The following is an 18160-nucleotide window of genomic DNA, read 5'->3' on the forward strand; positions in this document are numbered from 1 at the left end:
CCTGACTGCCATCCTTTTTTACTACGGCTACCATTGCTGAGACCCATTCCATGACCACCTCTACTGGGATAGTTACATCAGCTCCGTCAAATGATGCAGCTCATCGATGACTTTTTTGCCTCATGGCTACTGGTACTTTGACCACATACGATTGATGGAACTGAGTCATTTAATCACGTGATTTACGACTGGTAGTTTGCCGATGTCCTGGCAGTCAAAAACGTTGCTATGCACTGTCATCTGGGGCTTGAAGGTTTAGGGCATGTACGTCTGGCCAAGCTGAATGAGCCCTAGCGTGATGTTATCTCAACTCCTCACAATGGCTTTACATCTCGACTGTCCACCATAAGTCACGAGGTCATGCTGCTAGTTGGGATCCGGTATCGCATCTAGATCTATCTCCTTAGTTTATTTGCTTGATAGCACATTACACGTTGCCCTGGATTCGATCGTGAGTCTAAGTCTGACGTTACTAGAGAGTTGTGTAGTGAAGAACTCTCCCTTTTTCTGTGTTGATTCCACACTTTGGCACTATAATGTCGATGTTGGTGTTGATGTTGTTTCTGCAGATTCCATTACCACTGGGTTTGGGTTGAATTTTAATTCATTGATCTTACTAACGTGCCTAGCCCTTGGATGTTGATTAGCAGACGTGCTGCTGTTAATAGAAAATGGCTGTTGTTGCTTGGACCTGCAGCATTTGGAAAAGTGTTTCCACTTGCCACATTGATTGCATTTTTTCCCAAATGCAAAACATAGTGCTCTGGGGGTGCTGGCCACTGCAGTTGATGCAGGGCGCCTTCTGTACTACACAAACTTAATTCTGCTGCCCAAACTGCACTGTTTCCCACCTACATTCTCAGCTTGATGTCTCAGACTGTTGAGCAATCACATTTCCACAGTAGACTCTAATGATAAAAGCCTTTTGTTACAGTAGTTGTTTTCGAACCTCATCACTGTTCATTCCACAAACTAACTGATCCCTAACAAACTCATCCGGAAAATTTCTAATGCACGTTTTGTCGTTAAAATATTCAAAGTGGCAACATAAGATTGAATAGACGAGTGTGTTTATTGGTTGGTGGAATGAAAAATATGGTGATCAAGAATCAGGTTCTGAACCAGAAAGCATATGACTTCAGATTTGTTCGAGATTATCTCAGGGTTTTCTTTCTTGTCATTGGATTGGAAGGTAAATGATTGACATTTTGATACCGCTTTGGGACCTGCTAAATTCAGCAATGTGTGTGCCTATTCCTTTTTCGGCTTGTCGTAAAGCGCTGGACTGCAGAATTTGAGCCACTCTTGTTTAAGCTGCTTCCAGTTGTCTGCCACGTTTTCATTGAAGATTAATGGCTCAGTAGTTTGAAGTACTTGCATCATCCTGCCAACCCTGACATGATGTGGTAGTCTGTGATTCGCTGTGACACTGACTGCAACAAAGACTGCAGTAACAGTAATTTTTTTAACTAACTCTCCAGCTGTCAAAAATACTTGTGATTTGTCCATGGTCCCGGGGAAATCTGCTCCCCTCTTGTAATCCGAGATGTGACCGCGTCATCCTGCAGTCATGTGATGTATCACAGTAACTTCATTGCAGTGTTACTGTAAGCCTACTTGTGACAATAAATTTTATTATCATATTTCTACCTCTTCAGTTCAGAAGAGTCATTTGGACTCTTAATGTTAACTCTGTTTATCCCTCTACAGATGCTGCTCGACCCACTGAGGATTTTCAGTATTTTTTGTTTTTAGTTCATCTGCACTATTTTGCTGTTATATTTAAAATTTAGATTTTTGTGAGATGTTCTGTGCTTTGATTTGCAGGTGACAAGGCTCTGGATGGCTACAGCAAGAAAAAATATATTTGCAAACTGCTTTTCATCTTCCTCCTCGGTCATGACATTGATTTTGGTCATATGGAGGCAGTTAACCTACTTAGCTCTAATAAATACACCGAGAAACAAATTGTAAGTAGTACAGCAGTTACTGTCTTATTACAATGTAACAGATGGAAATCTTGATTTGCTTCTTGAAGGTAGCTGGGAATAGTAATACTGTGGTGGCACGGTAGCATAGTGGTTAACATTGTTGCTTCACAGCTCCAATGTCCCAGGTTCGATTCCCGACTTGAGTCACTGTCTGTGTGGAGCCTGCGCGTTCTCCCTGTGTCTGCGTGGTTTCCTCTGGGTGCTCCGTTTTCCTCCCACAAGTTCGTAAAGACATGCTGTTAGGTAATTTGGACGTTCTGATGTTCTCCCTCTGTGTACCCGAACAGGAGTGTGGTGTAAAGGGGATTTTCACAGTAACTTCAGTGCAGTGTTAATGTAAGCCTACTTGTGACAATAAAGATTATTATTTATTAATACCAACTGGAACATTCCTCTGACAGCATGGTAATGAATGACAGTGTTTTCAGGGAATCTTTACTTTGACAAGTCCAAACTGGCATTTTCTGAGGGCATGCTGGGCGTGTTTCTTCATGTTATTTGTTAAATCTATTGGTTATAAGTGAGGAGTTGCATTAATTAAACTCTCATTTGTCTTATTCTCCAATCAGATTTCCGGTATCCTGTGAATCCACGGTGAATTGTTTCTCGTTTTCTGCCTATTCACTTTTCTGCACTGTTGAGTTGAGGAAATCATAGAATCCCTGCAATAATAATAATAATCTTTATTGTCACAAGTAGGATTACATTAACACTGCAATGAAGTTACTGTGAAAAGCCCCTAGTAGCCACATTCTGGCACCTGTTCGGGTACACAGAAGAAGAATGCAAAATGTCCAAATTACCGAACAGCACGTCCTTCGGGACGTGTGGGAGGAAATGAGCACCCGGAGGAAACCCATGCAGATGCAGGGAGAAAGTACAAACTCCACATAGACAGTGATCCAAGCCGGGAATCGAACCTGAGAACCTGGAGCTGTGAAGCAACAGTGCTACCTACTGTGCTACCATGCAGAAGGAGGTAATTTGGCCTATCGAGTCTGCACTGATGCTTCGAAAGAGCACCCTACCTAGGTCAACTTGCTCACCCTATCCCTGTAACCCCATTCAACCTTTGGCACGAAGGGGCAATTTATCATGGCCAATCCACCTAACCTGCACATTTTTGGACTGTGGGAGGAAACCAGAGCCTCCGGAGAAAACGGGAGAACATGCAAGCTCCACACAGGCAATGACCCAAGGCTGAAATTGAATCCAGGCTGTGGCGCTGTGAGACAGCAGTGGTAACTACTGTGTCACCATGCTGTTAGGAGGTATATGCTGTTATGGGTCAGGGTTTGGAAAACTCCAAAGTGTATCATGGAGTTTACCTGACCTACAACTTTGAATAGATTTTGGTTATGAGGCGCACAAAGACCTACTTTCCAGGTGTTATGCACACAACATACCTGAAGTATTTTAAAAAAAACAATGCTTATTCTATGAATTCAGTTAACATTTTATAAACAAACAGTAAACATTTTATCAACTACTAACACAACCACCCCCACAGACACAGTACTTTATATGTGACCTTAATAACTTTCCTAACAACATCCATAAGCCAAACACCCTTTTTAACAAAGCACGAGGTATCAATTCCTTACACTAGACAGTTATCACTTTTAAATTATCAAGTGATCTAGACACCTTTTAACATATAGAGAGAGCCAAATTGAACCTTGTCTGAATTCAGCTTTCAACTGCCTAAAACGAAAGTAAAACACAAAGCCACAAACAGCTTCCAGCTCAAAACGAAAGTAAAAGCCAGAGACTCAACCCAGCTCCACCCGCAAAATGACATCACTGCAGCTATTTGATAAACACCCATTTCTCAAAGGTACACTCCCATGACAATGCTAATATGTAACTCTGTAAATAAATACAGAATGTATAAAGATTGGCTCCTGTTTATCCTTCACCAGCAGACTCACTGGAATAGAACATTTTTGAGTGTGGGAGTTAGGTGTGGAGACGGCAGGTGGAGGTGGCTGGCAGCAGGCAGGCTGATTGTGAGGGAGCTTGATAATCACTCACAAGGTCAATCCTGAACCTTCAGGAAGCACAGTTTTCAATTCCTCACCAAGACATATCCCCAGTGATATCACGAGCACACCCTACTTCAACAAAAATATTTTAAATGTCAACTGAAGCATAATGTTTATGAATTTTACCTTTGATCAGTACAGACAGCAAGTAAATTTATAGTTACCACATTGAGCAGACCCTGTTTACAGCAAGTCCCAGCCACAATGTAGAAAGGATAAAGATGGGGAAGGTAAAGGTGAGGCTAATACACGATCACTGTCATCTTATTTGTGTGCTTTCTTACACAGGGTTGGATATAGACCACGCTTCTTAGTAACAGGTGTTGGCCATTTAGCATAACGTTGTGCTTTGTGCACAAATAGCTTTAAAAAAGAGATTTTGGCTGATTCTTTAACCTTACTGGACCTCAATCCTCTGCATCTGAGGTAGAGGAATGAGGTCCTTCAGGCAGAGTTTAGGAAACTAGCAAGGGAAGTACTTTGAAGGCAGGAATCTCTGGATTCCTCCCAGTACTCCATACACCGTTAAGTATAGAAATAAAAGGGGAGAGCAGATGAACCTATGGCTGGAGAGATAGTGTAGAAGAGAGGGCTTTTGATCGTTGGGGCACTGGGACCAGTTAGAACATAGAAAAATACAGCACAGAACAGGCCCTTCAGCCCACAATGTTGTGCTGAACTTTTGTCCTAGATTAAGAACAAATTAATCTACACCCCATCATTCTACCATAATCCATGTACCTGTCCAATTGCTGCTTAAAGGTCCCAAATGTTTCAGACTTAACTACTTCCACAGGCAGTGCATTCCATGCCCCCACTATATGGGTAAAGAACCTACTTCTGACATCCCCCGATACGTTCCACCATTCACCTTAAATTTACGTCTCCTTGTAATGGTTTGTTCCACCCAGGGGAAAAGTCTCTGACTGTCTACTCTATCTATTCCCCTGATCATCTTATAAACCTCTATCATGTCGCCCCTCATCCTTCTCCATTCTAATGAGAAAAGGCCTAGCACCCTCAACCTTTCCTCGTAAGACTTATTCTCCATTCCAGGCAACATCCTGGTAAATCTCCTTTGCACCTTTTCCAAAGCTTCCACATCCTTCCTAAAATGAGGCGACCAGAACTGCACACAGTACTCCAAATGTGGCCGTACCAAGGTTTTGTACAGCTGCATCATCACCTCACGCCTCTTAAATTCAATCCCTCTGCTAATGAACGCGAGCACACCATGAGCCTTCTTCTCAGCTCTATCCACTTGAGTGGCAACTTTCAAAGCTCAATGAACATAGACCCCAAGATCTCTCTGCTCCTCCACACTGCCAAGAATCCTACCGTTAACCCTGTATTCCGCATTCATATTTGTCCTTCCAAAATGGACAAACTCACACTTTTCAGGGTTAAACTCCATCTGCCACTTCTCAGCCCAGCTCTGCATCCTATCTATGCCTCTTTGCAGCCAACAACAGCCCTCCTCCCCATCCACAACTCCACCAATTTTTGTATCGTCTGCAAATTTACTGACCCACCCTTCAACTCCCTCATCCAAGTCATTAATGAAAATCACAAACAGCAGAGGACCCAGAACTGATCCCTGCGGTATGCCACTTGGTAACTGGGCTCCAGGCTGAATATTTGCCATCCACCACCACTCTGACTTCTATCGGTTAGCCAGTTTGTTATCCATCTGGCCAAATTTCCCACTATCCCATGCCTCATTACTTTCTGCATAAGCCTACCATGGGGGACCTGATCAAATGCCTTACTAACATCCATTGCTTTACCTTCATCCACGTGCTTGGTCACCTCCTCAAAAAATTCAATAAGACTTGTGAGGCAAGACCTACCCCTCACAAATCCGTGCTGACTATCCCTAATCAAGCAGTGTCTTTCCAGATCTCAGCAATCCTATCCCTCAGTACCCTTTCCATTACTTTGCCAACCACCGAAGTAAGACTAACTGGCCTGTAATTCACAGGGTTATCCTTATTCCCTTTTTTGAACTGGGGCACGACATTTGCCACTCTCCAATCCCCTGGTCCCACCCCTGTTGACAATGAGGATGAAAAGATCATTGCCAATGGCTCTGCAATTTCATCTCTTGCTTCCCACAGAATCCTTGGCTATATCCCGTCAGGCCCGGGGGACTTGACTATCCTCAAGTTTTTCAAAATGCCTAACACATCTTCCTTCCTAACAAGTATCTCCTCGAGCTTGCCAGTCTGTTTTACACTGTCCTCTCCAACAATATGGCACCTGTCATTCGTGAATACTGAAGAAAAGTACTCGTTCAAGACCTCTCCTATCTCTTCAGACTCAATACACAATCTCCCGCTACTGTCCTTGATCGGACCTACTCTTGCTCTAGTCATTTTCATATTTCTCACATATGTGTAAAAGGCCTGAGGTTTTCCTTGATCCTACCCGCCAAAGATTTTTCATGCCCTCTCTTAGCTCTCCTAATCCCTTTCTTCATTTCCCTCCTGGCTATGTTGTATCCCTCAAGCGCCCTGTCTGAACCTTGTTTCCTCAGCCTTACATAAGTATCCTTCCTCTTAACAAGACATTCAACCTCTCTTGTCAACCATAGATCATAGATTTTACAGTGCAGAAGGAGGCCATTCGGCCCATCAAGTCTGCACCGGCTCTTGGAAAGAGCAACCTACCCAATCCACACTTCCACGCTACCCCCTTAATCCAGTAACCCCACCCAACACTAAGGGCAATTTTGGACACTAAGGGCAATTTAGCATGGCCAATCCACCTAACCTGCACATCTTTGGACTGTGAGAAGAAACCGGAGCACCCAGAGGAAACCCCCGCACGGGGAGAACGTGCAGACTCCGCACAGACAGTGGCCCAAGCCGGAATCGAACCTGGGACCCTGGAGCTGTGAAGCAATTGTGCTAACCAGTACGCTACCGTGCTGCCCAACAGAACCATGGTTCCCTCACTCGACCATCTCTTCCTGCCTGACAGGGACATAAATATCAAGGGCACGTAGTATCTGTTCCTTGAACAAGTTTCACATTTCAATTGTGTCATTCCCTGACAGTCTATGTTCCCAACTTACGGACTTCAGTTCTTGTTTGACAGCATCAAATTTACCCTTCCCCAATTGTAAACCTTGCCCTGTTGCACGCACCTATCCCTCTTCATTACTAAAGTGAAAGTCGCAGAATTGTGGGTCACTATATTCAAAATGTTCCCCACTAACAAATCTATCACTTGCCCTGGTTCATTACCAAGTACCAAATCCCCTCTGGTCGTTCAATCTACATATTGTGTTACAAAAGCTTTCTGGACACACTGCACAAACACCACCCCATCCAAACTATTTGATCTAGAGTTTGCACTCAATATTTGGGAAGTTTAAGTCACCCATGACTACTACCCTGTGACTTCTGCACCTTTCTAAAATCTGTTTCCCAATCTGGTCATCCACATCTCTGCTGCTATTGGGGGGGCTATAGAAAACAGTTCTGTAGAAAACTACTGCCCTCTGGATCCAGCAAAGGGCAGTAGAGCGGAGCTGCTGATTGGATGTTGTGGGGGAAATTTGCATACGTGCATTGTGGTCAGTGTAACTTGAAGGTGTACCTGTGCAAGAGACCCTAGGTGTTCAAGTGAAGGCAAGCATCCAGCAGAGGGCAGTAGAGCGGAGCTGCTGATTGGCTGTTGCGGGGGAAATTTGCATACGTGCATTGTGGTCAGCGTAACTTGAAGGTGGTTTGTGGAGGAGCTGTTGTCCAGTGACAGTTTGAGTTTAAATCACCCAAATGATTCAGAGATAGTCTTTCATGGCAGAGATCACAGCACATCCAGCTTACTGCAAACACAGACACGCCCAAGCTCTTTTTCTTCATGCAGCTCTCAGCAAACCAGCCAGGCACTTTTCAGCTGCTTTCTCAAACTGATACTAAACGCTGCAAAATGGCTGAGCTAAAAACCCAGCTCCACCCACACTCTGACATCACTTCAGTAATATGAGCTGCTCCATTTCTTAAAGGTACTCTCACATGACACCTCCCCCCAAGAAAAAAAACCCATCAACTTCAAGATGGTTTCATTTTTCACTTTTGCACCATCCACTAAGAAATATACACAGTAAATATACTTTTTCTTTTCATAAGAAAAAAAACACACGCAAATAGGCATAATAATGAAGTCCATCTTTTCCATTCTTCCTCCAACCGAAATCTTTCTCGATTGACAGTCTCTTTGGACAAGAAAGTCAATGCATGATCCATCCATTCCTCTACGCCTCGGCAATTCTCTTTAAAGTTAGATACAGTTCAGTTCAATCTGATCACAGAGTCCCTTGCAATTCTCCAATACAGGCGCATCGGTTATCACAGCTTTCAGGCAGTCACATGTCTGTTGAAAGTCCGCTGTCCATTGAAATTTTTGATGTTTCTTCAGCAAGTCCATCAGTGGAGTAATCACGCCACAAAACATTTGCACAAAGGTTCGATCAAATCCAATCATGTTAAGAAATCACATTATTTCGCTTCGTCTTGAGGGTATCGGAAACTCCTCAAGGAAAGTGATTACAGCTTCTCCAAATTCACTTTCGGCTAGGTTCATCACCAAACCCGTCTCCTGAAGTCTATCGAAGAACTCCATACGATGTTTTAAATGTTCTTTCCACGTCTGGAAGTTGTAAATAAAAGCAGATTGACCCCCTTTCTCAATGCAATCCTTCAAACTTGGGATAGGGTAAGAATCCGTTCTTGTAACTGCATTCACCGTTCTATAGTCCACACACAACCTTTGGGTACCGTCTGGTTTAGGTACCATCACTATGGGTGAGCTCCATTGGCTGCAACCCACTTCAATTGTGCCATTTTTCAGCATACTCTCAATCTCCCTCTTAACCTGTGCCAATTTTAAAAGATTAAGTCTATATGGATGTTGTTTGATAGGAACAGCATTTCCCACATCTACATCATGTATAGCAATTTTAGTACTTCCCAATTTATCTCCACAAACTTGCTCATGTGACATCAATAACTCTATCAGGTCAGTTCGTTTTTCCTCTGGAAGATAACTTAATTCATCCCAATTTTTAAGAACATCCTCATTTTCCAATTTAATTTGAGGTATGTCAAATTCACAGTCATCTGGATTTGGTTCGTCACTTTGAGTTAGAATCATTAAAACTTCCCTTTTCTCTCCTTCCCTTTCAAAGTACCTTTTAATCATATTCACATGACACACTCGGTGAGTCTTCCTTCTATCTGGTGTTTTTACAACATAATTCACCTCACTTAATTTCCTTTCAATCTGATACGGTCCACAAAACCTAGCTTGTAAAGGCTCACCGACCACTGGTAACAACACTAAAACTTTATCCCCACTGACAAAACTAAGAACTTTGGATTTCGTGTCCGCTACCCGTTCCATCACATTTTGTGCAACTTTCAAATGTTGTCCAGCGAATTCACTTGCTCTATTTAATCGTTCCCTAAAATTTAACACGTAATCCAATAGTGTAATTTCCGATTTCTCACCCACCAATTTTTCCTTAAATCAATTTAAGTGGTCCTCTTACCTCATGACCAAAAATTAGTTCAAAAGGACTAAATTTGGTGGACAGTTTAGGTGCATCCCTAATTGCAAACATCGAGGACCGATGGCAAATCCTTGCCATCGGTTCCCTATGCAATAGCCGTACCCACTCCGTAAACCTCGGCCTTAGCCCAAATCTCTCTGGAACCACCATCAAGTACCCCCACTGTAGAACATATAGTGCAGAAGGAGGCTCATTGAGTCGGCGCTGACCCACTTAAGCCCTCACTTCCTCTGTGTCCCCGTGACCCAATAACCCCATCTAACCTTTTTGGTCACTAAGGGCAATTTACAATGGCCAATCCACCTAACCTGCACGTCTTTGGACTGTGGAAGGAAACCGGAGCACTCGGAGGGAACCCACGCAGACATGGGGAGAACATGCAGACTCCGCACAGACAGTGACCCAGTAGGGAATCGAACTTGGGACACTGGCGCTGTGAAGCCACTTGTGCTACCGAACGCCTATTCTGCATCCAGCGCCATCACCACCTCAGTCTTCTTTTACTTGACCGGCGTCATGGTCATGTTTAATAACGTTCTGACATTCGGGAATAGCGTACTTCCTGTCCACCTCCAGCATCTCATCAACCTTTGATGCTTCTCCCTCTCCTCTTTATCCAACTAGGCCTTAAATGATATCACCTTCTCCCTCACTACTGCCTTCAGGATCTCCCATATCACTGCCTGTGATACTTCCCATGTACAGTTAAATCCTACATCGTACTCAATCACTTTCCTGATCTTATCGCACAAGCTTTGGTGCCCCAACAACCCTGCATCCATTCCTCACCCCGGCCTCTGGGCTACCCCCCTCTCCAGGATCATCTCCACCCAGTGCGGTGCATGGTCTGAAATCGCTATCGCCGAATATTCTAGATCCTCTAATCCCAGCCAACAACACTTTCCCTACCACAAAATAGTCTATCCTCAAACATACTTTGTGTACTGGGTCCACGGGTCCACTCCTCCCATCTCCCTCATAAGCCTGGTCAGCGCTTTCGCGCACCCACCCCCCCCCGGACTAGGTCAGTGAGCGTGGCTGTGACCTGTCCATCCTCGGCTCTTGCCCCAAATTCCAATTTCCTCCTCCTATTAGCTTGTGTGACCAAGTCCGTGATGTCCCCCAGCACCCACGGCACAAACCCTGCATCGTCGCAGTTGGGGCCATATACACTCGCCAGTACCACCGGCTCCCTTCCAACTCCCCTGTTACAATTATGTATCTACCCCCCCTGATCCGCCACCATCTTCTCCATCTGGAAGCTCACTGTCTTGCCCACCAACATCGCAACCCTCCGAGCCCGACTATTGAACCCCGAATGAAATACTTGGCTAACCCAGTCCTTCCTGAGCCTCATCCGGCCCTTCACCGTAGGTGGGTCTTTTGTAACATGCCTACATCGGTCTTTAAGCTTTTTAGGTGCGCAATTACCCTTGATCTCTTTGCTGGCCCGCCCAAACCCCTCACGTTCCACGTTACTGTTCTGACTGGAGGTTGTCCCCTCCTCCTATCCGCTATCATCATAACTCCGGGACCTGCCCGCTGGGCGGGCCCGCCCCAGCCCTTTGTTGCCATCAAACCCCTCCCTATCCCTCCCAGAATCCCCCATCCACTTTCTCTCAAAAACACCTCTACTAGTATCGATCCCATCCCCCCCAACTTTAACACCTCCCAGGCCTATCAAAACCTATCCGACCAGGCTCCAATGACCCCCCACCCCCACCACACTCCTGAGTTAAGCTTTCTAGTTTGGAGGCCCTTGCCCAGCACCCCCCCATCCCAATCCCCCTCCAAATCCCAATCCCCTCCCACATGTCCAGTCCCTAAAAAAAATCAAAGAAATTCCCATCAGAGAAGCCAACCCAGTGCAAATACATAAACCTCCAAAAAACACCATTGCAAAAATTCCCAACTCCTACCCTTCCCAAACTGTAACTTCGCACATTTAACTCAGAAATAACAACATGAAATAGAACTATATACAGCCTTTCCACCACCCTACCCTCAGTCCAAGGCCAGACCCCAGTTCCATTTCTCATTTCTGACCCAGTCTATCTGCCTTCACAAGGTTTGTATCCCCAGACTAATATGTTTTATATAAGTCAGCATAAAAACCTTTGAATGCCTTATTAATATCCTCTTGTCTTAATGATCCTATTACCCTTGTAGTCAAGCAGAGAGGGAATAGCCCTTGAGTCTACACGCTTCCTCGTGAGAAAAGCCAAGTATCCACTCGGTTTGTTCCCAAACTCATAGCTTTTGTTTGGCAAACCTTATGTTGCTCTCAGTATGTTGAGTCAGCAGGGTGTCCAGAGCCGTTTGAAATGCATTAATTTCTTTCTGCAACAAATGACTAGGATTTCTGCAATCCTTCCTCTCCGTTTCAGCCAATTTTACTTCCAACTGGCGCTGTTTCTGTAGCATTTTAAGACTTCTTGTTAGCTGTATATGAAATGACCAAACCCACAGGATTGAGGGGCTTACATGAGAGAGAGTATTGACTGAGTAGAAGAGATCAAATTCAGCCTTAAAGTAAGATAAAGTTATGATCCCTGACTGATAAAAGATTCATCAAATCTCCAAGATCTAGACCAGGGTTGGATCCCCCTGAATATAAATTCCAGGAAGACAGGCACAATACTACCTATAGGACAGGAAGAGTGTAGGATTATTTTTGGCAGTAAAAATAATCTTAGTATGACATTTTTGGGGCGCAGAGAAGAAAGTGAACTCGTTGGTCGGGATTCTCTGAGCCTGCGCCGGGTCGGAGAATTGCTGGTGACGCGGGAAATTCCCGCATGCCACTCCGACGCTGGGACGCGATTCTCCGACCCAGCTAGACCGTAACGAACGTGGCGTGTGCCGGAGAATCAGCAGAAGTGGCGAGACGTGCGGTTCCGGGCCTGCAAAAGATACTGTGGCCCGGATGGGCTGAAGTCCTGCCGACCGCGTGGTTCCAACATCCTTTAAAACGGCGTCAACCAGTTGTGCTGGCTGAAGCTGACAAAGGAGGAGGGGGGGTCGGTGTGGGGGAATGCCAGAGATGTCGAGACAGCATGGCCGTGGCTGCGGGGGTTGCCGTTATCGGGGTGGGGGGAGTGTCGGGGGTGGGGGGGGGTGTCGAAGTGTCGGCGGGGGGGTGTTATGCGTGGCTAGGCGCCAGCTCGCAACAGTGGTGACCATGTAGCCCATGGCACCTGTTGTGGAGGGGGGTATGTGCAATGTTGAAATTGCATTTACCCCCATCCCCTGCAGAGGGGCAGGTGGCAGCCGCTCAGGCTGGAGGGCCGCCCATCCGAGAGGATGAGGAAGAGGAGGCGGTGCCACGCGATGGAGGCGCCCAATGAGGCCTCGTGTACCGGCTCCGCATGTCCTTCCAGGACCTCCCGGGCAGGTTGTGTAGGAGGAGACTCAGGATGAGCCGGAAAACCGTGGTCCATATCTGCCACCTGATGGCAGACCTTGCACTGTGTGGGACTAGGGGTGGAAATATTCTCCTGGTGGCCTTCAAGGTGACGGTCACCCTGAACTTTTATGCCACGGGGTCTTTCCAGTCGCTGAGTGGGGACCAGTCCGGCATCTACCAGGCTCAGTGCACAGGTACATCCGTGTAGTGACTGATGCCCTGTATGACATCGTGGACCGTTCCATTCAGTTCCCTGTCGACTGCGCCTGCCAGGATGCCCGGACAGCAGGCTTTCCCGCAGTCACCAGGATTCCCATGGTCCAGGGGGCGATCGATAGAGTGCACGTTGCCATGTGGCCACCATCGGATAACAGGGCCGTGTTCATGAACAGGAAGGGGGCCTACTCCATGAACGTACAGGTGGTCTGTGACCACCGGATGAGGATCCTGAACGTCTGCGACCGGTACCCAGGCAAGTGTACATGACGCTTTTATCCTGGCCCAATCGTTCATTCCTGCCATGTTCGAGGGACGCCACACCCCGGCTGTGGGGCTGGTTACTAGGTGACAGGGGTTACTCATTGCGTGCATGGCTGATGACGCCTATACGGAGGCCACGGACTGACGTGGAGATCCGCTGCAACGAGGTCCATGCAGTGACCATGGTTGTGGTCGAGAGGTGCTTCGGGTTAATGAGGATGCGCTTCAGCTACCTTGACCGCCTTGCTGGTGCCCTTCAGTACATGTCGGAGAGGTTCGGCCGCATCGTTGTGGTCTGCTGCGTCCTGCACTATATAGCCCAGCAGAGGGGTGATGTGCCGGTGGCAGAGGAGGGGGCGGATTACGATGAAGGGCACACCTCCCCGGATGAGGAGGATGTGGAGTGGGGGGACAATGTACGGGACATACGGGCTGGAAAGGTACGGGAGGCTGCCCAACGATGCCGGCCTGGACAGCGAGCACGGGCCGAGTTGATAGTTGCACGTTTCACAGCCGGTGGGGGGTGGATTTTCTGAGCATGGGCACAGACGGCACAGTATGGCACCACCCCACCACCCTCACCTTGCCCACCACTGATCACCCTTGCCCCGCCCACCACCGACTGCCCGCGTACACACGACGCCTCCATTATACATCCACCTGCGGCACAACGGGCTCGGCTCACTCGGTCGCCAGTGGATCCGGATCTATTGCATGGCGAGGAGGATGATGACAACCCGCTCTGCGATGAGCTCAGAGCTCCACATCGTTAGACAATGTCTGACTCATGGCCACAGTAACATCCTCCACCTGGGTGGCCCCTGCATGCGGCCTAGACCTGCATTGCATGGCCCTGTTGTCTGGCTGGGCGACTGTGACCTAGGGGGGGTGGCGGCGCATGCCACACTCACTGGAGCTCAATGTCTCATCACTCATCATCCACACCGGTGCTCAGTTCCCACCTCACCCCCGCACGCATCGGACAGAGCACAGAGGCAGCCTCCATAGGTGTAAAAGTGTGTTTAATTACAAACATATACATGTGTCCTAGTGCCTATAACTAGACTGCCCTGCACCCATGCCAACTTACTACGTGTCTACCTTCCTGGACTTACAGGCTCTATGACTATGTCTAGGTGGTTCCCCAGACGGTACAGCAGAAGTGGAGGCGGACTGCTGTGAGTCCTGCCATGTGACTAGTTGTCGTATTCTGGGGCGGCCCGGCCTGGATGGGCCAGTCAGCACCTCGGGCAACCGGGATGGCGTGCTGCCACCCTGTACTGCCCATTACCCACCAGATGTACCTGGGACTGAAAGGGGGTTGGGGGGAGGGGGGGTGAGTCCGAGGTGGCAAGGTTTTCCGGGACCTCGCCTGCAGGGTGACCCGGAATGTGCCCAGCACCCCCTTTGCCCTCGGGGTGCCCGGTGGCCCCTCGGGCTCTCCATGGGACGGGGTTGCGAGCAGATCCAACACCCAAGGCACTCCTGGCACCTGGCGAGGACAGTCCTGGAGGCCCGCTCTGGTATCGACCTGGGTCTGCAAGCTTGCGGCCTTGGAGCTCAGGGAGTAGGCCATCCCTGCCCGGGTCTGGGCCATCTCCCTCTGGGTCTGGGCAACGTCGGCCAGCAGCTGGGCAATGGCGACAATGCTCTCAGCCATGCCCTGCTGAGATTGGGCCACGGTGCAGCTGGCTCTGGCTAATGGCTGCCTGTGAGAGGGTAGCCCTGTCCTGGGCCATAGACACCGCCTGCAATGAATGCCTCAGGCCTTGCAGACTGCGACCCATGTCCGACACCGTCGCCCCCATTGCCTCCATCGTGGACGCCACCCGTACAGTGTTGGCCTGTGTGGCACCCATGACCGGCACCGCTCCCTGCTCTTGCACGTGGTTGGTCTCTTCCACCTGTGTCTGCAGGTGCTGGAAACCGGCTTCATCCCCTTCACTCGTCCCTGACTGCATCGGGTCTGTGAGTGGGTGTGGAACTCCAGGAACCCGGGACCCATCTGGGTGGTTGCTGGGGCTGGTCTGCCCTCCGAACATCCAGCCACTCGGCTGCTCCCACCTCGACCTGCTGTACCGGGATTGCTCTGTGTGCTCACCAGTGAGTGTCCCAGAACACTCATCGCTAAAGAGCCCAACCGAGGTGAGAGTCTCTGCGATGGTGGACGATATAGGAGATAGCAATGGCGTTATGCCGATGTCCTCATCGAATCTGAAGTCTGGGGTCCCCTGGCTGGTGTGTCCTGTCTGTCCGCCCCCTGTGTGTTGGTGTCCTGTCTGTTTGTCCCCTGTGTATTGGTTCCCTGTCTGTCCATCCCCTGTGTCGTGGTGTCCCATCCGCCTGTCCCCTGTGTCTCCGTCCCCTGGGTTGTGGCGTTATGACTCGACCCTCCCCGTCACTGGATGAGTCCCTGGGGTGTTGTCGCCCTGGCACTGCTGGGGGCGGGTTGCGCCAGATGGGTCGGATCGATCCCTGAGGTGTTGCCGCCCTGGCACTGGCTGGGGGCGGGGTGCATCCGCTGGGCTGGGTTGATCGCCATGTGGTCCTGCAAGACACAATACAGCATCATGGCTAGACATGCGGATGGGGCTGAAGGAGTGGGCTGAGGGAGTGGAGGGTGGGGGAAGGGGTGGGGGGAGGAGTTGGGGTGGGGGTGGGGGTAGGGAGGAGGTGGGTGTGGGGGGAGGGGTGGTGGTGGTGGGAGGGGGTGCGGCCAGGCGGGGGCGGTCTCACTTTGTGGCGTGCCCCCGATCTTAACATGGGCAACCTCCCGGTCCTCGGATCCGCCTGCAATGTCCAGCGCCCTCTTCATGCACGGTGAAGGGGTGCAATTCAGGTGGACCCCCTCCGGTCCTGTCCCCCTCCTGGTGGTTATGGGCGTGCTTCTCCTGGGGGCGGGGGGGTGGGGGCAGAAAAAGATCAGTGTCAAGCGGACAGATACATGCAGCCTAGTGGTTGGGTCTATGTTGGCATAGGTTCACAGGCCATCCTGTGGGTGCAGCCATGTGGCTCACAGCTTGGGTTGTACCATTTCCACCCTGTGGAGGAGGTGGGGGGGGCAGTGCCACATGTGGGGGTAGCGGGATTGGTGCCATGGGCACAGTGCTGTGTACTCACCCCGGCTGCCCTGACTAGGTCGTTCAACTTTTTGCAGATCTGGCTGCCTGTCCTGGGTGTAATCCGCACGGCACTGACTGCTTTGCCCACCTCCCCCTCCATCCGCCGGGTGGTGTTGGCTGTGGTCCTGCAGCCGTGTCCGGGGTACAGAGCCTCTCTCCTCTGCTCCACGGCGTCTAGGAGTGTATCGATATCCTAGTCCTGGAACTTTGGCGCTATGCGGCAGGCAGCCACCTTGCAGCGTTGGGCCGGGGTGTGAGGGGTGGTGCGTATTTGACTGCGACATGGCGCAGCATCGATTACGCCGTGCACGTCTGTGGTGCTGGTCTGGGCCACGCCATCGCATTTTCCGTTGATGCCGGCGTGGAGAGCTTCGGTTTTTACGCTGGTGTCAACTCTTCACCGGGATTTCGGAGAATCCCGGCTTTTATATTCAGGATGTAGTGTTCTCCACATATCTAAATACCACACCTCCTTGCAAACCTATCCAAAATCCTTTGCCTGTTGGATGGAAGGATTCTTAGCTAAGGGGAGTTTGCCTTTCAAAGGGTTAAGATGACAGTTGAAGTCCCCACCTGTAAATAAATTAATTGATAATTTCATGAAGACTTTAGTGAAAAATCAGGGGAATAATTTGGGGGACCATAGACATTCATTATCGAGACATTTTCACCATACAATAGCCCCTTGACAATCACATCCCTACCCCGCCCTTATCCTTCACAGTCCTCCAATCTAAAAGGCACATTTTGATTGACTAACACTGCAAACTCTCAGCTACTGAGAATGAGACAAAATACACCTGCCCCATCCAGTCCGTTTTCAATTTTAGGTGCTCCTTGTCATCTAAATGAGTTTCTTGGAATAAAACCTTGTCAAATTTTCCTTTTTAAGGAAAGACAATTGGCAGGATTCTCTGTTCCTGTGACTAAGTGTTGATACTGGGGCAGGATTAGTAGTCTTCCAAGGCAGCAAAATTGGCGCCATATCTGGACAAATTCACTGACCAGGGAATTCACCTGTGCCAAGTGGAACAGTATCGATTCCAATGAGAAACGGAGCCGGATTCGCCGGCTTCGGGATGGACACTCAGGAGGCTGAGAAGCTGAAACCGCATATACACACTTCACCCTCCACGCATGCTCATCACAGCCAACAAGGTGGTAGCAAGGAGAGCGGCACCCCGTTTCACGGAAACTGAACTCGAGACCCTGCTTCATGCCATGGAGGAGAGGCGGGCGATCCTCCCATGGGGTGGGAAGGAGGCTGCTAGCTGCCGCCATTCGCCATCCCTGAACGCAGGAGGCAGAAGTAAGCGCCGTGGCAACACTGCGAAGACTGGTCAGCAGTGCCGAAAAAACTGCAACACCTCAGGGCAGCCAGAGTGAGTAAGCAGCACCGTGCTCCAGCACCAACCCCTGTTCCGCACACCCGTAACTCTTTTCTCCCCCCTCCCAAAACCCTCCCACCTCCCCACCCACTCCACACTAGGAGGGTGGCTGAACCCGCACCCTGCACCACCATCCGGCACCCATACCAG

General features: G+C 49.0%; 1 protein-coding gene across 12 annotated transcripts in view; it reads left to right on the forward strand.

The window, feature by feature from the left end:
- Window positions 1–18160, forward strand: part of LOC119971578 (AP-2 complex subunit alpha-2-like) — a 527190-nt gene that overhangs the window by 17010 nt on the left and 492020 nt on the right. For all 12 annotated transcript variants that reach the window (XM_038807337.1, XM_038807343.1, XM_038807342.1 and 9 more), the window contains one exon: window positions 1828–1970. In XM_038807337.1, the coding sequence (XP_038663265.1) occupies window positions 1828–1970 (143 nt within the window). The remainder of the gene's footprint in view (window positions 1–1827; window positions 1971–18160) is intronic.

Source organism: Scyliorhinus canicula, chromosome 9 (assembly GCF_902713615.1).
Source record: "Scyliorhinus canicula chromosome 9, sScyCan1.1, whole genome shotgun sequence".
Classification (NCBI taxonomy): Eukaryota; Metazoa; Chordata; class Chondrichthyes; order Carcharhiniformes; family Scyliorhinidae; genus Scyliorhinus; species Scyliorhinus canicula.